We start from the raw sequence: 20,448 nt of genomic DNA, 5'->3' as shown, positions 1-20,448 counted from the left end.
GCTCACCATGAAATGAACCACTGATATAGACAGGAGACTACAAACTATAGGAAACTCTGGAGCAGGCTGACATTTTTAAAGCTTTTGTGACCTCTGTGATTCACTTGGGCGCACTGCTAAGAAAAACGGGTTGGGGATATTGTCTGCAAATGTTAGCTCACAACACAATAACTTGTAACAGAGATGCCTTTATATTTGTGCAGGTGTGTCCTACAGGTGTGGGTTGATGGGAGTCAGTTGGTTGTAGAATGATGTTCACGCCCTGAAACTCACGGATGTCCTCGTATAGCAAATTTAGATATTTCAATGTGGACAGTCTGGCAAAAAAATTAAGATGCTTGCGAGAGGTCTACACACAACTGTCTGTGAGTGGTTCATTTTAAAATTCAATTCAATTTTATTTACACAGCGCCAAATCACAACAACAGTCCCCGATTGTAAAAGTTAGAAAACGCAAGAATGTTACACACATTTACACATTTTATGCATTCATCCATAGTTATTCATAACTACTAATTACTCACAACACAAATACAGGATTAGTCAGGATTTAACATATTCCCAGTTTGTGGACACCTTAGTCAGATGAGCTGTCCCACACTGATTTAGTGTTTCACACTTTGTTGGGCAACATGTTACTCAGATTCAGTGTTGTGGAGGGGAGCACTCACCCACCAAAATAGACTGAACAGGCTGTAAATTTCAGAAGCTTGATTAGTTTTTCTTCAGAAACTTTGTTGAAATAGCATATTTGTATGTGACAGATTGTGCACTTTCATGTAGCTGAAACTGTAGATAGATGAGTAACAGTTGTGCCAGTGGTGTTTTTCTTAAATTAACTAAAACTGCAGTTGTTTGTAGTAGAAATGTCACGTTTTATGGAGACCACAGTATAGCATCAATTAACCTAAGAATCATAAATAAAACTTCCGCCATTCATTTCAGAATAAAACCCCAGTTGAAAAATGTAACAATATATTGTGCAATAACCCAATAAATTCATTTTAAAGGTTTTGTCTTTGACAGGACTTATTTTAGAGACATTTTCCTGTCGTTTCAAACTATAAATGGTGGTTAAAAGACGGCTAAATTATGTTTCAGCCACCCTATTATCCCGAAGGAGCGGTTTAGCAGTTTCCTGTCTTGTTCTGACGCGACCGCTCTAAGTTACGCATGCGTACAGACTGCAAGGCTTTAATTCTGGATCAGTGTGGACGGATTGTGTTGGTAGGCTGTGTACACTATGATTTGGAGGAAATGTGGATACTGATCGCATATTTTTGGAGAAGCGGCTGAGATTTACTAAAGGCTCTGCAGAGGCCACCTGGACACATCGCCTCTGCACAGACACACTGGGTCTGTGCCTGTCCTCCTACTTGGCTGATTACCTCTTCTGCTGATCGTCGCGTGAGGCTCTAACTTCACCTGAAGTTCGGATGTGGCAGGCAAACTGCAGACGAATGCATAATCTAGCAGACTGGATTTCCGGTATGTAAAATAAATATATGCATTGATTTGGATTCATTAAAAAAATGTAAGAGTGCAAAAACACAACTCTGGACGCGTGCGTGGGAAATAATCAGCTGGCATTAGCTTCAGGCGCGTGTCCCCGTCAGCTGGCGGTACACGTGACGTAAACACATCAGCTCGTCTGACCTCATAAGAACAAGGCGTGCTGAGCTGTCATTCCCTGATGGTGCTTTTCATATAAGGCACTTAATTTCACATCATTACCAACAGTTTATTTATGTGACATTATTGCACGTTCATTTCAAAGCGTTTATATTCGAAAAATATGTAAATTATGACAGATTTCTCCTTGATCTGAAATGTAGGGACAGTGATGGGAGGCTGTGTGGGGAGGAGTAGGATGGATGGACAAGGGAGTGCCCGAAACTCGACAAGGAGCAAAAAACGCGGAGGTAAGAAGCTGGACATTGGCTTCGCAGATGTTGAAATAAGTGCAGCTTCATACTTAGGACATCATGTCCGCAAAGCACAAACCAGCAATGGCTTTCTCTACATCTTTGCTGACTTGCAGTTTGTGGTGATGTAACTCTTGAGCTTGAGAGACCCTTCTAATATTCCTCCTTGACCAGCACTTTTGTATTAAATTATTATTTTCCAATATTACCATCGCGGTAGGGAGATTACTGTATAGTGATGTATTTAAGCACATCAGTTAAACACTACATAATAATGGGACTTACTGTCATTGAATTCAACCAATACAACGAGACACTTTCTGCATTTTTATTTACACTTACATATACATTCATGTAGCACCTGCCAGATGGGCTGTAAGATAAAGCCTCAGGGTTTCAGGTGTTGCATCCTAGCTACGCCTTTGTTATTCTGAATACTTATAGTTTCAGGTGTTAAATGTATCGTGGCTTAGTCATGTGTCTAATCTGGGTTTAAGGACCTGGCCTGATAGGACAGATTATATAAACACTGTTCAATCCATTCACAGAGCCTGTGTGCTGTGTGCTGCGCTAGACTGCCATTCATTATGCATTGAGCAGTAGCAGGAGCCTCCACAGAGAGTTTTTCAATCAGAGATTGACCTACTTGGTACATGATGTGCTTTATGTGCAAAACACATTCATATGCAGAAGGAAATACATTACCTGCAAGACAGGCATGACCTCTTAGACATTTTGATCACCATCATAAGCTCAGACCTCACAGTTTGGTGAAATTCAATGAACTGCCTCATTGTCAGTTATGAGAAAGTAGCATCGTATTTCTATAATTATCACAGCCTTAGTAAAGAAAAAGAATCGCCTGTTCAGGACATTTCCTCGAAGTAGACATTGGCTTTCCTTTGAATCAGACTGTAATTGTCTGACAACGGTTTATTGTGTGCTAATAGGTTTAGCACTTTGCCTCTGAGTATTTTTATCCCAGCTCTAAATAGAGCTGATAGGATTAGGGCTCTTGTGTAAAGACGCCACCTTCTGCCAAGGACACTCAACTTGCTCTCCTCCTATATTCTACCTGTTTCCATGAATTGATTTAAAGTTATTTTGGGGTTGTGGTGTGTTTGTTAGTAGAAGGGGATAAAAGTGGTGGGGGATCAGTCATTTTTCAGCAACTGGGGAAATGTAACAATGATTAGCAGAGCTGTGATTCTTAGTCTGCGCAGCTTGGTGAACTAGATCAGGCATTTGTTTCTTCAAGCTGGTCCGACCGAGCGGAGACTGTCCTCTTCCTCGGGATCGTTCACTGTAGCTCATCGTTAAGGACTTTTGATGTACAGCAGTTTGGCGCATATCAAACCTCAGCGACAGAAGAGCAATGGGAGTACCAAACTCAAGGGAATACAATTACTATCAGGTTCCAAATTCCCCTTTGAAGATTTTGCTTAAAAGTAAGTATAGATTTTTGTCAGGGGTGGAAAAAGTTACTCTGGGTTCAATAAAATGCCCCAGAGGGGTATGTGTTGTAGTCTTTACTAATGTTTTTGCTGTTATAATGCCATTATGTAGTGGTAATTGGTAAATTAGCATTTGAAGCGCAGCTGAAAAACTGATTTACAATAACAAATGAAAATCAAATTGTATCTTCAGTGCTGCCTTTGACTTTAATACTTTCATGATGATCCATTAAAGCCTGCTTTAATGGATCATCATTTTATTAGTTAAAACATTTAAGGTGTAAAAGCTGCAAAGCTTTTGCACCTTAAGTGTATCTTAAATGTATGAAGACTTTGATCATTTTTTTACTTGCTCAGATGTTGACATATCTGACTTTGTGTATTTTTCTATTATCTATTATACAGTTATTATGAACTTACTATTACATGCACATTTTACAGTAGGTAGATACAACACTGCTCACAGATTCTGCTTATAGTGGTTGTTTAAAATGATATATAAAATCACACTGCATAAGCAGCAGGTCTACATTAGACCTTTTAATCTCATTCCTGTTATTGCAGAGATTGACTTGTACTATTCTTTGTACTTCCACCTGCACATTTTTAGCTCAGGAAAGTCAAACTTGCTCACTCGCTTCAGTTTAAAGTGCTAATCTTTCCAGGGAGCTAGTCTTACAGCTAAAGGACATGCTGTCAAATCTGATCTCCCTCTACGCAAACACTAACACTGACAAACTGAGTACAGCAGCGAGGTGGATGAAACATTTTTATATTTTGTAGGTCGTCATCACTAAGCACTGATTGCATCTGCTTCAATCTAGTAAACACAACCAAAGCAAAAATGCTTGTACATACTGTTATGTAACAAAATGTACAACCAGGAAATAAAATCTGGCATGTTTTGTTCTGCACTCTCATTCTGGAAGTCTTAGACTTGCACAATCCCAAAACTGTCACTGTGTATTTTCCCATGTCTGCTGGCAGGGTCACTTGTTAGGATTCCAGACAAACAATCTAATTTGCATTTGTTTGGCTGGCATGTTAATTTAGTTTTGCATGTGTGCCTGGCTGCATAATCAACATTACACGGGCTAAAAATAAATGTTTTTGTAAGAGAAGTAAAAGCAAAGAATATTATTATTATAATAAAGCTGCAAACACTGGAACAGGGTGGCATCATTTTATATAGCCGTCTCTAGATTTCAAGGGTATTCTGCTCATGGGTTTAGAAGTGTGGGACAGTTCCAGTTTGCATGTAATTTTTAATGCATAAAGTGTAAATTATAAATAATATAAATGTCGTACTTCTGTGTGAAAGCTCAGGCTGAAAGTTTGATATAAATGAACTTGCAAAGCTTTAACATTCAGCTGATGTGCTCAGGCTGGACATGTCTGTTTAATTCAATCCTAAGGGTAATGTGTGAGGAATATAAATCACATGAGACAGAATAAAGTAAACAACTTAAATGTAAAAAAAAATTTTAATGAGTAAAAAAACAGTAATAAATGGCAGAATAACTTAATAAGCAGTTCAAAGGAATACATTTAATATAACCATATGTGCTCATTTTGTTATCTGTCTTTAGGATTAAGGTGTCTATGTACAAATTTAATTCAACCAGACAAATTTTGGGGGAATTCACCAACTGAAATTTGCAAATTTGTCATATAACTCAAAAGCATAATTTTACATTGGAATTTAGTAACAATGTTTTGAGGCCTTTTGTACTGTGTCATCAGTGTTATAATATTTCAGCTGGTTTCTAGATCAGTGCTACAGAAGATGTCTTTAATATCTATGTCTATTGGGATGTGTATCATTGCTAAATGTTATCCAAGATTTTATAAAGGCTTCCTTTGATCTTGTTGGAAAATCAGATTTGAAAGGGACAAAACCATGCTTTGCAGCAGTTTGTAAACACTCCGTAATTCGATAAAGTGACAGTGTAATTGAGTTGTAGTGGCTTTGTGTTTGTATTTATGCGTGCGTGCAGTGGCAGATCTGTGTCTGTTGGCTGCTTTTCATTGGCTAAAGGGTTGTCATCTTTCTATCCAATGCCTTAAGGGATAGGCACAGATAAATCCTGTTATGTGGGACCTGCTTACTGCCTATAATCCACTGGTGTTTGCTTGTGAGTGAGCGCCTGTCCGTGCGCATGTGTGTATTACTGGCCACTGCAGTAATCCACAGCACTATAAATAATCACTTTGATTTTCCTCTCTCTGTGAAGCAAATTGACTTTTTGGTACACCAGTACAGCAGCTATACCCCAATAGCTAGCAAAGAAACAACTGCAGTAGGTGTACAAAATACTGCTGCTGGAGCTCTGATTTAAAGAAAACGAAAGAAAAAGACAAAAAAAAAGCGCATTTTGGTTACTGGCTATAGTCAGCCTATGCAGAAACTGCTAAATATCACAGATAGTGTGTGTGTGTGTGTGTGTGTGTGTGTGTGTGTGTGTGTGTGTGTGTGTGTGTGTGTGTGTGTGTGTGTGTGTGTGTGTGTGTGTGTGTGTGTGTGTGTGTGTACAAGGTATTAAGATGAGCTTTTTGTCCCTTTTTGTGTTTACATGACTCAAACCAAGAACATTTAATGCATTCAGTGTATTTATACCTACATTCTTTTAAGGACACTTCACATCAGAGTAAAACAAAAATATTTCCTGACCTTGGATGTCTGATGTAATAGTACAGAGCTCGGGCGTTTTTTTTGGAGCAGTGATGACCTTATCCACTTTAGTAGACATCGACGTAATAAGTAGTTTACTACCAGATACCTGGATTCGCACCATGTAATCTCTTTATTATGTAATTAGAATAAATTAGCAACAAAGTTTTGTTTTTGTTTTTTTTTGTTTGTTTGTTTGTTGTTTTACTTTTTATAAACTAGAAGTTGTTTTCAAAAGCGTAGCCCGGATTATTTCTGGGTCACAGTCTCTTGGTCATTTCTTAGAGCAGTCTCTAAAATTAGTTTAAACACCTCTCTTTTTTTACCCCTCCCTCTCTTTTTGTTAAGGACGCAATGAGCCTCTAAAGAAAGAGCGTCCAAAATGGAAGAGTGAGTACCCGATGACTGAGGGCCAGCTCAGGAGCAAGAGGGATGAATTTTGGGATACAGCTCCGGCCTTTGATGGACGCAAGGAAATCTGGGACGCACTCAGAGCAGCAGCCCTGGCTGCAGAGTGCAATGACCTGGAGCTAGCGCAGGCTATCGTGGATGGTGCCTGCATTACATTACCACATGGTATGCAAACACACATACACAAAATCCCCTTTGAGATATGAAAGTATAATTTGGCTATAAATTATACGCTGTAAGAGGACTGGACCTCCCAGTGCAAATGCAGAGCTCACTGTAATCATTTTTAAAAGTCAAAGTCAAAGAACAGTTTGCTGAATCCCATCAACTGTGCAGAGATTACTGTTGTAGTAGTTACATAATAGTCGCAGTACTGCATGACCGCTGTGAGTGGTCTGATGCACTGAAAGCCCTGGTGGCGTTAGCTGGAAAAAAAAAAAAGCAGTCCTCACATAGTCTTCTCACATGCTCATCTGCTTTTAACTGCTACTAATGGAAGAAAAGTGATGCTCAGACAGGATTTCTTAACAGTTGAAATGAGGGGACATGTGTAGCTCAAGGTTAAAGTTGTGCATGTTGTGGAGAGGGATAAGGGTTTTTTTTTGTTGTTTTTTAACTGGTTGTTTATCTGGGTTATTTCTCTTCTGCAGGCTCTCTCACAGAGTGTTACGATGAGCTGGGCAACCGCTATCAGCTCCCAGCGTACACTTTAGCCCCGCCTGTCAACCTCATCACTGAAACATCCAGCGACAGCAAGGTTTCCGAATCGACGCAAAAACAATCTCAGCCCTCTCCGAGCAGAGAAGAGTTCCAGCTACGGGTGCGATTATCAACTGGTAAGACTTGGAATTATGCATCTGTATATCTCTAAAAATCACGTTATGCATGGATTGTTGGAAATGAGATTTTTTTTACCTGGATAAAAAGATCTGTGTCAACTCTACTTCTCCCTTAGGAAAGGATGTGCGTCTCACAGCCAGCATGGCAGACACCATCGCTGAGCTAAAGAAGTTACTAGAAGAACAGGAAGAAATTGATGTGTCCCGCCAGAGGTGGTTCTTTTCCGGGAAGCTTCTGACCGACAAGACTCGCCTGCAAGATACTAAAATCCAAAAGGAATTTGTCGTCCAAGTGATTGTCAATATAAATCCCTCAGTCATAACTAACTGAGGCAAATGAAGCAAGGTGAAGAAAAGATCATGAATGTGCCAGAGGTGGGCTGCTGGAACAGGAGTTGGTGACATTACTGTCCAGTTAATTCTGCGGTGGAATTTTGTGTACATTTTTATATAAAAATATATTGCTTTTTGTATTGCTCCTTTTTCTATTTTTCCTTTTTCCAAATGGGGGAAAAAAGCACTGAAACACTTTAGGTGAAAAGTAGAGCCCTAAGATGCACATCCCAGTGTCCGTCTATTTGTGAAGCCATGAACTCACAGCTTTGTTGTTTACATGGGTTTCCCTTCTTGTCATGTTTGTTTGTTCTGGTGCTTATGAATAAATTAAATATGGTTCACCTCAGAATCTAGACAAAAATCTTTCTTTCTAACTCTCTTTTACTATCATGTGTTTAGGTAGTAGAAACGTTCACTGTATGTTGTTTGCTCATGTGCACACTGTTTTCATTTCACTACTGTATATTCATGGTAAAGACAGGGAATGTAATGAAGGCACCTTTTCTAAAGGGAATAAGAGATGACCAGACTTGCTTTTTTAATTTTATCACTATGAACAAGAAGGTGTAGATTGATGTACAAATATGATGCTCACTGTACTTGAATAACTTAATAAATATTATAAATTTAAAGTTGTTCTTTTCATTTATTTATTGGCACCAAGATCTGCAATTGGAACTGGATGTTCCCAATAAGGGTTGGACCCCCTTTTGCTGATGAAAATCTCTCAGTTAACTCACTGTCACTGTGGTCATAATATGGTTAACAACAATACTGAGGTAGGCGCTGACATTTAAATGATGCTCAGTTGGTACTAAGGGGCCCAAAGTGTGCCAAGAAAATACCCCCCACATCATTACACGACCAGCAGCAGCCTGAATCATTGATACAAGGCAGGATGGATCCATGCTTTTGTGTTGTTTACGCTAAATTCTGGCCCTACCACTTGAATAACACAGTAGCAACCGAGACTCATCAAACCATGCAGCATTTCTATAATCTTTGATCGTGCAACTTTGGTAAGCCCGTGTGACTGTTCTTGCATCGCAGGATTGTCACCAGCTGGTCTTCTGCTGTTGTAGCCCATCTCTATGTTGTGCCTTCAGAGATGCTCTTCTGCATACATTATCTGAGTTATGTTACCTTCATGTCCTCCAGTCTCCCTTGATCTCTGGCATCAACAAGACATTTTTTGCTCACTAGATTTTCTTATTTTCAGGCCATCATCTGTAAGAGAGATGTTTGTGTGAAGAAAATCCCAGCAGATCCGCAGTTTCTGAAATACTCATTCCAGCCTATCTGACATCAAGAACCACGCCACCTTCAAAGTCACTTAAATCTCCTTTCATCCCCTTTCTGATGCTTTGTTTAAACTTCAGCAGGTCATCATGACCATGTCTACATGCCTAAATACACTGAGTTGCTGCCATGTGATTGGCTGATAAGATGTTTGTGATAAAGCACTTGAAACTGTGTACCTAAAATGGCAGATGGGTGTAATGACTGGCTGTATTTTTGTATCATCGTTCTTTTTATATGGTTTTATATGCCACACCTGACAAAGCTATACTTAAATTAAGGTCACGGGTTTCCTTTATCTGCAGAAGAGGTCATATCTCTATTTAGACGATGGCAGTCAGAGTAGTTGCAGTCATGGACCGTAGGCTCGTGTTATTCACGCTGTCTGTGGTGGACAGCGCCATCTTCAGGAAACATAACTTGTGACACGTGAGCAAAGCTGTGACGTAGTTTGGTAGGCGACAGAATCGGGCACAGTTGGTGGTGTAACGTGATTATTTTCAGTCCCGAAAATGGTGAAATCGGGGAAACTTCGCTCTGGGACGGCGTCGAAGCTCAAACGGTGGAAAAAAGGGCACAGCAGCGACTCTAACCCGCAGACGAGTCGCTTCCGTCAGGCTGCTAAAAGCCGCTTCTTCAGCCGACCCACCGGTAAGCGTTCCCTCTACACGTGGGTCTCCGGCTAGCGTTAGCCATTTAATCTTTCTAGGTTTTGACACAATCAGCAGCCACATTCAAGCTGCTGGCAGAAACTTTAACGTCATATCGCCACATCTATATCTTTTTGTCAGGTTAAATAACTTGTATGTCAGTTTAGTTTTAGAGCAACAGCTACTTGTGTGTTTGGAGCTCAAAGTCCAAGCTATCATATTTAGTTGTGTAAAAGTATCTGCCCTGCAGCTATTAAGCCTAGAAAAGATGTGCTTTACAATAAATGTGCAAAGTTTGTCAGTTATTAGACGCAAAGGTGGTTGTTTTGGCTCTGTAGCCAGCTGATTGTATGAGCAACAGCATGTTTAGGTTTGAACATCCAGCTGTGATTTGAGTATTTACATCAGCACACTGGGTGAAGCGTGCACAAGTGACTCCCCTTTACTTATCTGGTCTGCTTAATTATGAGAGTCCAAAGTAACTAAAGAATAGTGTAGCAGTAGTTAGGATGGTTATTGGTAAGATATTGTTGTCGTCAGTGGTGATCTAAGCTCAGACTGTCAATTCACTTTATTGATTCCTGCTCAGTTTTTTTCCTAAGACTAAAAGGTTGGCCTGTACATATTTTCAGCATCAGCTGTTTTATTATTGAGTCTGAACATATTGTAGAAACAAAATAGGAAAACTGGTTGCATCGGACTAAGGTGTGCAAAGGCTCTAATGCTTTGGGATTGTCTTTACTGTTTTGGAAATGTCTGAAAAAGCATGCATGCATGGAAAATTAGATAATAGGTTTGGTGGCATGCAACTATGGTTGATTTGGTAGTGGTTTACAGTTAGCATGCCTAAATAAAAAGCAGCTTGGTCTCCTCTTTGGGAAGGTTAATTGATTTTTTTTTTTTCCAAGTCAACCACATGCTTGTGCAGATGAGGTTAGGTAGTTCGTCATTCAAAGGGAAAAACTAAAGGTCGCACTTTCTTGCACATCTGTCTCCGTGTCTAATTTGGGGTCAGAATTTGGTGTAATAAGGTTTTAGAATTCAGTTTTTGTTTTTTGTTTTAACCCCACAGGAAAGAGTGATCTCACAATCGATGCTCTCAAGCTTCACAATGAGCTGCAGGCCGGTCCGCTGGAGATCGGCACTCGTAAAGATGCCGCCATGGAAGAAGAGCCAGAAGAGGCTGTATCACAAAGAAGTTCGGGTACCTTCCTCAGTGGCCTATCAGACTGCTCCAACCTTACCTTTAGAAAGGTGCAGCGCTTCTGGGAGTCTAATTCAGCTGCACACAAAGAGGTGGGCATCACTTTTATGATGGACCATTTATTGATAACATTTTAGTTTGTGTGCTGTTTATATTGTGAGCAAAGCTGGACAGTGAGCTTCCCTGCAGCTCTAACTTTGTCTTCTACAGATCTGTGCAGTGTTGGCAGCCGTTACTGAAGTGATCCGCAGTCAAGGTGGGAAGGAGACTGAAACAGAGTACTTTGCTGCTTTGGTGAGTGCTTTTTTTAAAAAAGATCCTTTTAGATTTTATGGTGTGGTTTGATCGAAAGGCAACGTAAATCGAGGTTTTGTTTTTCAAAATCCACTAAATCTTATTTTCCTCTAAGATGACCACCCTGGAGGTTGTGGATACAGCAGAATCCCAGGCTGCAGTGGCATACCTCCTCAACCTTGTCATGAAACGGTAGGACCCAAATACTCAAATGTTACTCCACTAAGCAGCACTGTTTCCTCACAATAAGAGGTTTCCTGGTTTGAACCCTGGCTTGGGACTTTTTTTCTCTCTCTGAGTTTGCACGGTCTCTCAACCGTGGGTTTACTTAGGCTTCTTCTCACAGTTCAGAGACATGCGTGTTAGGTTAACTGATGATATTCTCCACCCGCCATTGACAGAAAGTAGAGAAAGTCCTTAAAGTGTTAAGATATATAAGCGTGGCTTATAATGTCCACAATAAATACAACTGGTGTGTTGCATTTTTCCATCTGCTTTACGTGTTGCATTCCTTAGTGTTCCTGCTCCGGTCCTCAAGTCGAAGTTTTCCGACACCACCAAGGCTCTGATGGATGTCATGTCCAAACAGGCCACATCTGACACTACCTCGGCACTCAGATGGGTAAGTGGGCTTGTTTCTGTGTCTGTTTGGCTCTTCTTTTGACAACTGCAGCAATGCTTAGCTTTGTTATTTTTCTCCTCTGCAGATACTGTCCTGTCTGGCCACTCTATTGAGGAAGCAGGACGCATCTGTGTGGACTTACCCATCTACTCTCCAGGCTTACCATGGCCTTCTCAGCTTCACAGTGCACAACAAGCCTAAGGCGAGTCCCACCAGCCTGCTCGTAACTGCTCAGCCACACTAAACAGATGCGTTCAGTCTGTCTTGGATTTACTGCTCATCAGCTGTATTAAACATTCAGTGAAATACTAAAAGTGAGGACATTTGTGCCATTGAATTTTTTTCCTTTCAGGTCCGTAAAGCAGCACAGCAAGGTGTTTGCTCCATTCTTAGAGGCAGTGACTTCCTGTTTACAGAAAACGCTCCAGCCCATCATCCTGCTGCAGTTACCACAGCCAAATTCTGCATAAAAGAAATGGAGCAAGCAGGAGGTGAGACAACAGGTTTATTAGGACCGCGGGTTGTTCTCTATATGATGAAGGTTTGTGCGACTCTTTGGCTGTCCAGCAGGTTGTGGGTAATGTTTGTGTTTTTCCCCATAGGCAGTAAAGAGGACACAACCACACTCCATGTGCTTGGCCTTTTGAAGGAGCTGATGGGGACGTTTCCTCTGGGAGCTGTCAAGTCCTGTTGTGAGACTCTGCTGCGAGTGATGACACTCAGTCATGTGGTGAGAACACAAAAATATTCATAGGTGCTGCCAAATCCCCCTTGTTCATCATCGTGGATACTCAAATATAGTTGTCGATGTCTCTGACTGTAGTTGGTGACCGCTAGTGCCATGCAGGCCTTTCATCAGCTGTTCAGCGGGAAGCCCAATGCTTCGACGCTCTCACCAGAACTCAACGCACAGATCGTCACTGTGAGTGAACATAAACCAAACAAGATTTTTAAAGTTAGATTTTTAGTTATAATACAAAGCTTGGTGTGAAAACTCAATTGTCATCTCTTATCTCCAGGCTCTGTACGATTACCTGCCCAGTGAGAATGATTTACAGCCTCTGCTCGCTTGGCTTGCTGTCATGGAGAAAGCGCACATTCACCTGGCGAGGTAATAAATGAAAACAGTACAACAGATTCCCATAACTGTGCATTTTCCAGTCCGACTGTTGGTCCACAACATCCTTGTCGTCTAGTTTGCAGAGTTCTCTGAGTTTGGGTCACCTCCCTCGCCTTTTTTCTGCTGCGATGTCCTGCTTGTTGTCACCTCACACTCAGGTGGTTTCTGCAGCCACCAACACATTAAAGGTAAGGGACAATGAAGATGGGTATCTTTAGCAGATGGTGATGTAAATGCTTGTGTGCACGCTCCTAGATGAAGATTTATTTCTGGTTATCTCTTCCAGACGTTGTTGACTGAATGCGTTGCCTCTCCTATGGAGGAAATGGGCACCGTCACTGGCACAGCATCTTCAGGGAACCCCTCCTATGTCTGCAAAATGTTTCGGTATGTTTCCTAAGTGTTAAGCATGCTAGTCTGTCTTTTTTCCTTTTTGTTCTTAGGAACTACATATAAATGTTCATCATTACGATTGTGGCTGTGCATGTGTGTTTCAGTATTGTAGAAGAAGGATTGTCCTATCGCTTCCATGCCTCTTGGCCGTTTGTGCTGCAGATTCTGGGTTGCTTCTATCGAGTTGCAGGGAAACAAGCTCATCCCATCATGACTAAGGTATTGCCACAAAATTTTGCTGATCACTAGGCTGTCAAAGTAAGATAAGTTTGCTTAACTCCATGTTTTTTGTCCTGGACAGTCTCTGCAATCTCTGGCAGACCTGCGCTCCACTCCTCATTTTGCCTTCAGTGGAGAGTTGGACCTGGCTGTAGGAGGAGCTGTGGAGAGCATGGGGCCCGAAGTGGTGCTTGGTGCCGTGCCTTTCAACATCACTGGCTATGAGTAAGGACACAAACATAGTAGTATTCTTGATGTTTTTATTGCTTAACAAATTAACAAACTTTTTTCTTTCTTCAGCGATGACTTGGAGTTCCCACGCAGCTGGCTGGTCCCAGTCATAAGAGATCATGTGAAGAACACTCATCTTAGTTTCTTCACTTCCTATTTCCTCCCTCTGGCTTCTACACTTAAACAGAGAGGTAAACAAAAAGGGGTATGGTCCTTTGGAGGGTTAGGTAGAACAAAGGTGCATTTTCTGGCTTGTGTGTACTGATAGATCGCTCTGTGATTGTGTTGTAGCTGTAGAGTTGGAGCAAACAGGGCAAAAACTGGAGGCCAAAGTCTATGACACCTTACAGCTTCAGGTACTTTTACAAACTTCATGTAAATAAGTAAACAGAACCACTTGATGAATTATTACAATTTTTTAGCGTGTGTTGTTTTCTTCTTTTTCTTTCTTTAGATTTGGACCATGCTTCCTGGCTTCTGTACGTGCCCTGTGGACGTGCTGACAGCTTTTAAAGGCATTGCCCGCACTCTTGGTATGGCTGTTAATGAACGGCCAGACCTGAGGCTCACAGTATGTCAGGCCCTACGCACCATTATCAACAAGAGCTGCTCAACAGGTAGGAAAACACATGGTCGAACAGTAAGAGAACAATATAATCCTATGTCTACTCAATTATGGAAACATTCATAACCCTGAGTATTTTGGTCAATATTAACATCGTGTTTATCCAACATGATTATTCATTAACTTTAGAACCAACATCCACTTATTGAACTTAAACTTAAATGTCTCAACAGTGGATCACCTTAAACTTTGAATATAAGTCGATTACAACAAAAATGAAATTGAAGTGAGATGCAGAGTCATAGAGGTAAGATTCAGAAAAAGACCATGAAGCCTGTCACAAAGAGCACATTTGGAGGCCAGTGCCACAGCGCTGGTGGTCAGAGCTTTCAAAATGGGAGGCCTGGAGGTTCACATGAAAAGAAAAGACAGAAGTTGATTTGTATAATTGGAAGAGAAACAGTCCCTTAATACAAGATCATCATTTCTTTATGCCCTTTATCTTGTTGTAATAATTGAAAAATAAAAAGGTATCTGGGGGTTAAATCAAGTCACCCAACACTTGAATCTTCTAAATTTGTTCATTTACAGTGTTTTGTGTTCTTTTTTTTTCCACTGCAGAAGAAGAAAAGGCCGAAGTGGGCCGCTTCTCTAAGAATTTCCTGCCCATCCTTTTCAATGTGTACAGCCAGCAGCCTGCTAATGGAGAGTCTGGAACCTACAGGATGGCTGTGCTGGACACCATCAAAGTGTATTTGGGTATCACTGAAATGCCGGTTAGTACGGCTTATTTTTCTTGCATTCTTTCGCACTAAATTGCATGCAGTTACTGCCATATTGAACACTTTGAAGTGCTCCAGCCATTGAGAGCTGATCATGCACTATATGGTCAGAAGTACTGGGCCACCTACACTTTGCCATGAAGCTCCTGGCACACAGTTTTTGTGCTGATGTTAATGCCAGAGGTGGTTTGGATTCTTTTACAGACTATGAGCCTCAGCACTCAGTGTGCCTGCTCTGTAACCTAAATGTTTCCATTTCCAACAATGCCACTTGTAGACATGTAATAACCTGACTTGTTGCAATGAGCTCTTTAATATGATGTGTGGCCCAGTACTTTTCATATGACATATTTCAGCGTATCTAATCTGAATTTGTACAGAAATTAATATATTTATAGGCAATCAAGGCCATCATAGGCCATATTTCTTATGCTGGTTTATCACTAATGATAATAATAAAAAAATATCAACCCTCAGATGATCTGCACATTCCTGCAAAAAGCCACAGAGAGGTTGACCAACGCAGAATCAAATGAGTTCATACGGTAAGTCATAAATGAGAATCTCTTGCCATCACCTTCTCTCCTTCTGAATCGGTGATTTATATACACTGAGCTACATGAGCCAGAGGATTAAGAAGTGAGTGACATTGGTCATCTTTTTAAAATGTAATAGTCTGCTCAGGGAACCTTGGGTCTTGTCATTCATTTGGATATTATGCAATATCCAGTTAGGTATGGGTGGAAAAAACCCCAGTGCACCTCTGATTTCACTCTCTGATGCCAGCAGTCTCCTTCAGCAGAAAATTACACAAAAACTGATCAGGAACAGCTTTGAGGAACGAAGCCTCTAAACATCCCCCATTGTCTAATTGATTCTTTTTGTTTTGGCTTTATTTGCATTTTAGGCTGTCAGTGATGGATCTTGTCGTTGCTATGGCTCCCTGTGTTGATGAAGTCACCATGACTAAAACCTTTGAGCTGATAAGGCCATATTTGGAGGTAAGAGCACTTGTAGTTTCTAATTTAAACCCATCAAACCTGAGTAGTATTCTTGTTAACTGTGTCTCTGTTGGTGCATTTTTTAAAATTGATTTATTTCTTTTTCAGACAAAAGAGCCAAGCATGCAGAAGAAGGCGTACCGTGTGCTAGAGGAGATGTGTGGAGGAGAGAGAGATGCATGTTTGTCGTTTGTCATGTCCAATCTGGAAACACTCAAAGTCGTGCTGCTTGAGACTCTGAAAAACGCCTCTTCACCTGCAAAAAGGGTGCGTGTGCTGTTTTAAAGAGAAGTAAAATAAACGAGACACCCAAAGGGACTTTATATTTTGGTTTATACTGCTGTCTGATTTTTATCTTCCTGTTTGTATTGCTTTTCCACAGCCGAGACTTAAGTGTCTGAGCCACATCGTAAGAAGGTTAAATGAAGATCACAAAGACTTTATCACCACGCTGCTGCCAGAGGTATTGTCACAAACAAGTGCTGGCAAACACAGAGAGATGGAGTATTGTGTTTTTATAAGGATGTTGTGTCTTTCAGGTGATCATATGTACGAAGGAGGTGTCTGTTGGTGCTCGTAAGAGTGCCTATAATCTGCTGGTGGAAATAGGAAATGCTTTTGTCCGCTTCTGTGGAAATACTAAAGGTAACATACATACATATTGTTTCTGCTAAATTTGCACGGACCCAAATCTTTCCACAAAAACACTTGATTGTAAAGGTTTGTAATTAGTTGCGCTTCCATCTCTGATCCAGATGCCATGGAGCAGTATTTAGTGATGGTGTATGCAGGACTCACGGGCTCCGTCACCATGATCACTTGCACAGTGTTGGCTCTCACACGCCTCGTGTTTGAGTACAAAGGTAGGCCTGCTGACTTTCAGCAATTCAGTGGTGTTGATTTCAGGGTTTAGAGTCTCCGACTGGATTCAGTGTGCTTCCTTTTCTTTCCCAGACTCCATAGAGCTGACCACCATGGAGCAGTTGCTGCAAAACATTTGTCTGCTGCTGTCGTCTCATACCAGAGAGGTAGTGAAGGCTGCCTTAGGCTTCATCAAGGTCATCCTCTTCATCATGGACCCCAAGACCCTGGCCTCGCATGTCACTGTCATGGTATGAACTGTACATTGTAGTTAATGGAGTTGCATTATTTTATTTTATTTTATTGAATATTTTGTTGTTGTTTTTTTCAGATGGAAGGCATTGGAAACATTAGGGATGATATGAGAAGGCACTTCAGAACAAAGCTGAAGAACATCTTCACTAAATTCATCAGAAAATTTGGGTAAAGGCACCACATTCTTATAGATGCCATCAGGGCTCTGTCAGCTAGCTCGTGGCTCTAATTGTGTGTTTTGTTTTTGTTTTTTTCCTTGCTGTGTGCTCAGTTTTGAGCTGGTGAAGAGTATGCTCCCTGCAGAGCACCACAAGGTGCTAGCAAACATCCGCAAGGCTGAGGCTCGGAACAAGAGGCGGAAACAGGCCACAGAGGAGCAGGACGACTCCGAAAGTGAGCAGGAAGCACCTAAAGCAAAGGGTGAAAGGTAGGCCGCTGTTCCCAACATAAAACCCTGCCTTTCATCATGCATTTGCCCATCTCCTTCCTTTAAAAAACCAAAAACCTTCTGCCCTTAAGTATCGAGGAGATTCTCGCTGAGTCGGACAGTGATTTGTCAGAGGATGAAGGAAAGCCTCGCGGTGCTCAGAAGAAAGCAGGCAAACAGCAGAAAGGACGGGCTTGGCTCAAAGAGGGAGAGGAAGATGACCCACTTAACTTCCTTGATCCTAAGGTTTCACAGAGAGTGTTAGGTAAGACCATCTGTTTTGTTTTCAATGGGTGCTTTTTGCCTGCAGTTTAATTTCTGAACAAAAGTATACTCAGTTTTGTTGTCGCTTCATAGCCACAAACCCAGAGCTGAAGAAGAGTGCCAAGGCTGACCACGGCTTTAAAGTGACCTCAGACGGACGGTTGATCATTAAAGAAGATGAAGATGAGGATGTAAAGGACAAAGGTAAGTGAGATCCAGTGCTGATCCGTACATTGCTTAATGTGTGATCAGACAGTGATAATAATTTAACAAAAACCTCACAGATGGAGGTGAGATGGAGGACATCCTGGAAGAGGCTGGAGTCAAAAGTGTGAGTATTTAACCTTCAACCTACAGAGTTTGTTTTCTCTGGGATATTTCAGCACAATTTTATTTACTCTGTCCTTTCAAAACGCCCTCAGAAAAAGTCACAGAAGAGGAAGTTTAATGATGACAACTTTGATGATGAAATGAACATCGAACCCCAGTTGAAATATAAAGGTAACTTAAATTGAATTAACTTTTTTTAGCAACTTAAACAAGTTGCTAAAAAAAGTTTAAGCAATTTAAAACACGTCATACTGATTATACGTCTTCTTTTTTACGCAGCTGGAGGTTCAGGTATCCACAGACCCCTCGGACATGGCCAGGAATTTGGAGCCGATTACAAATCAAAGGTGAGTCTGAGAGCAGTAACTGGACTGTGATGTGGTCCTAGTTGTGAGCTGTAGTTCTGAATGGTTATTCTTTGGTCTTTCCTCAGAAAGGAAAAGGAGATGTAAAGAAAAAAGGGAAGCTTGATCCTTACGCTTACATCCCTCTGAAGAAGGCCCAGCTCAATCGCAGGTATGAGCAGCTGCTGTTACTGTGTAGATCTGTAAAACTCTGAAAGCTCTGGAGTTTAAAAATTTGGTTGGTAACATATTTTTATTTATTCTCTCAAAGGAAACGTGCCAAACTGCAGGGCCAGTTCAAGGGCATGGTGAGAGGAGCCCAGAAGGGGGCGCTGTCTGGAAAGAAAATGCAGAAGAAAAAGAGGAAAGCCTGAAAACAAACAACAGTATTTTCCTCACTGGACTCTAAATGCACTGTGTGCAATGGCATGTTCATGTATATGCCAAACGTTTGACTTACACCTAGGATTTGTGTGTCTGTGTGTGTGTGTGTGTGTGTGTTTCTGATGAGTGTCTACAAAGGTGAAAGCAGTGTGTTATTAGACTTTGACATCTTTAAATGGTCCCTGACAGCTTTCACAGCAGCAGATGTTTTACAGGCTTCACCTGCCTTAATGGTTTTTGTTATCCTTTGGCTGTACATCAGAGAAATGTTTCTGCTATGATGAACACGAGTATATTTATGTGCTGAAATATACAAACAATATTGGAAGTGTGATGCGTGTCCTGTTATGTGTTCTTTGGTCCCTTGAGGGTGCTGTAGGCTTCTGAATAGTCGAAAAGCTGCATTCACGGAGCTTTTACAGCTCAATCTAAATGCACCATTAACTTTGTGGAATATTTGAACCTGTTATTGTTACTTGAGACACTGAAGACACTGAATCAAACAATGTAGGTTGCTTGTGCTATGGGGGTTAACATAAATTACTGTTATGTGATTCATTTTCCTTGGGTTGCTGTGAAATAAGTCGTGTCAGCTACTTAAGACACTTAAGAAATTTATGCCAATTAATTGTATTTTAACTTTTTCTTTTACAATAACCCCTAATTCCCAGTGAAACATGGTTTTACATGTTTTCTAGCAGCATTTATGTGTAAATATATGACAAATGTATCACCTATTTTTAGAATTGTGAATTTGAATAGCACGTAAAGCAGTTGTCAGAATTTAGGAGTTATTTTGCAGATAGCTACACCTGATCAAATATGGCAATTGCATGGCAGTAAATCAGTACACTTAGTTATGTAGACTTAGTCAAGATGACCTGCTGAAGTTCAAACCAAACATCAGGATGAGGAAGAAAATGGTTTTAAGTGACTCAGACTGTGTTGTGGTTGGTGGTGCCAGATGGGCTGGTCTGAGTATTTCAGAAACTGCTGATCAGCTGGGATTTTCCAGCACAACCCTCTCTAAGTGAAAATACTTTCAGAGCTGTTATCTGCTTCAAGCTCATAGGTAGGGAACAGTAACTCAAATAGCCACTTGTTACAGTCGAAGTTGCATCATGTTGCCTTGAAGCAGATGGGTAATAACAGCAGAAGACCAAAACAGGTGCCACTTGTTTCAGCTAAGAATACAATTTGCACAGGCACACCAAAACTGAAAAATGATGAGTTTCGATTTCTGCTGTAATATTTGGATGGTAGGGTGAGAATATGGTTTAACTAACATGAAAGCATGGATCCCATTCTGCCTCTTTCAAATTCAGGCTGGTGGTGCAATGGTGTTTTTTCTTAGCACACTTTAGGCCCCTTAGTACCAACAGAGCATGGTTTAATGTCACTGTGTACCTGAGTATGGTTGCTAACTATGTTCATTCCTTTGACCACACTGCTTTCAGTAGCATAAACAATTATGTCACAAAGACCAAATGATCTCAAACTGGTTTATTAAGCATGGCAGTGAGTTCACTGTACCTGAATGGCCTAGATCTAAATCTAATCGATCACC

At 40.9% G+C, this 20,448-nt stretch overlaps 2 protein-coding genes across 4 annotated transcripts; both read left to right on the top strand.

Moving 5' to 3' along the window:
- Nucleotides 1-1,100: 1,100 nt before the first annotated feature.
- ubtd1a (ubiquitin domain containing 1a) lies at nt 1,101-8,268 on the top strand. 3 transcript variants are annotated; one of them, XM_040001098.1, is made up of 5 exons: nt 1,107-1,488; nt 1,836-1,922; nt 6,399-6,626; nt 7,112-7,297; nt 7,417-8,268. In XM_040001098.1, the coding sequence occupies exons 1-5, from the start codon at nt 1,437-1,439 to the stop codon at nt 7,629-7,631; spliced, it is 768 nt and encodes a 255-aa protein (XP_039857032.1). In that variant the 5' UTR covers nt 1,107-1,436; the 3' UTR covers nt 7,632-8,268. The 3 variants fall into 3 exon arrangements, with proteins under 3 accessions (XP_039857035.1, XP_039857032.1, XP_039857033.1); XM_040001101.1 differs by lacking the exon at nt 1,836-1,922 and having other exon boundaries at nt 1,101-1,488; XM_040001099.1 differs by lacking the exons at nt 1,107-1,488; nt 1,836-1,922 and adding an exon at nt 1,950-3,373.
- A 1,010-nt stretch (nt 8,269-9,278) lies between these two features.
- Nucleotides 9,279-19,215, top strand: rrp12 (ribosomal RNA processing 12 homolog). Its single transcript, XM_040001088.1, has 34 exons — nt 9,279-9,586; nt 10,658-10,881; nt 11,000-11,083; nt 11,199-11,275; nt 11,600-11,705; nt 11,791-11,907; nt 12,058-12,196; nt 12,308-12,435; nt 12,529-12,627; nt 12,725-12,816; nt 12,902-13,013; nt 13,112-13,212; nt 13,323-13,437; nt 13,520-13,662; nt 13,738-13,859; nt 13,960-14,024; nt 14,123-14,285; nt 14,855-15,009; nt 15,493-15,560; nt 15,923-16,016; nt 16,125-16,283; nt 16,399-16,479; nt 16,556-16,661; nt 16,772-16,879; nt 16,971-17,128; nt 17,209-17,300; nt 17,404-17,559; nt 17,652-17,824; nt 17,917-18,027; nt 18,108-18,154; nt 18,246-18,324; nt 18,433-18,500; nt 18,587-18,669; nt 18,769-19,215. Exons 1-34 carry the CDS (start codon nt 9,448-9,450, stop codon nt 18,869-18,871), a joined length of 3,867 nt encoding a protein of 1,288 aa, XP_039857022.1. The 5' UTR covers nt 9,279-9,447; the 3' UTR covers nt 18,872-19,215.
- Nucleotides 19,216-20,448: the final 1,233 nt, after the last annotated feature.

Source organism: Simochromis diagramma, unplaced genomic scaffold, assembly GCF_900408965.1.
Source record: "Simochromis diagramma unplaced genomic scaffold, fSimDia1.1 OVJJ01000421.1, whole genome shotgun sequence".
Classification (NCBI taxonomy): domain Eukaryota; kingdom Metazoa; phylum Chordata; class Actinopteri; order Cichliformes; family Cichlidae; genus Simochromis; species Simochromis diagramma.
Note: the sequence above shows the minus strand (reverse complement) of the source record. Positions and strands in the feature narration are given on the sequence as shown.

Bases quoted from the DNA above. Each gene is read 5' to 3' on its own strand.
- ubtd1a (XM_040001098.1), top strand. From the start codon at position 1,437: ATGTGGCAGGCAAACTGCAGACGAATGCATAATCTAGCAGACTGGATT. The intron at 1,923-6,398 runs GTAAGAAGCTGG...CTTTTTGTTAAG, and splicing joins AAGGAGCAAAAAACGCGGAG to GACGCAATGAGCCTCTAAAG. The intron at 6,627-7,111 runs GTATGCAAACAC...TCTCTTCTGCAG, and splicing joins CTGCATTACATTACCACATG to GCTCTCTCACAGAGTGTTAC.
- rrp12 (XM_040001088.1), top strand. From the start codon at position 9,448: ATGGTGAAATCGGGGAAACTTCGCTCTGGGACGGCGTCGAAGCTCAAA. The intron at 12,628-12,724 runs GTGAGTGAACAT...TCTTATCTCCAG, and splicing joins TCAACGCACAGATCGTCACT to GCTCTGTACGATTACCTGCC. The intron at 18,501-18,586 runs GTGAGTCTGAGA...GTCTTTCCTCAG, and splicing joins GAGCCGATTACAAATCAAAG to AAAGGAAAAGGAGATGTAAA.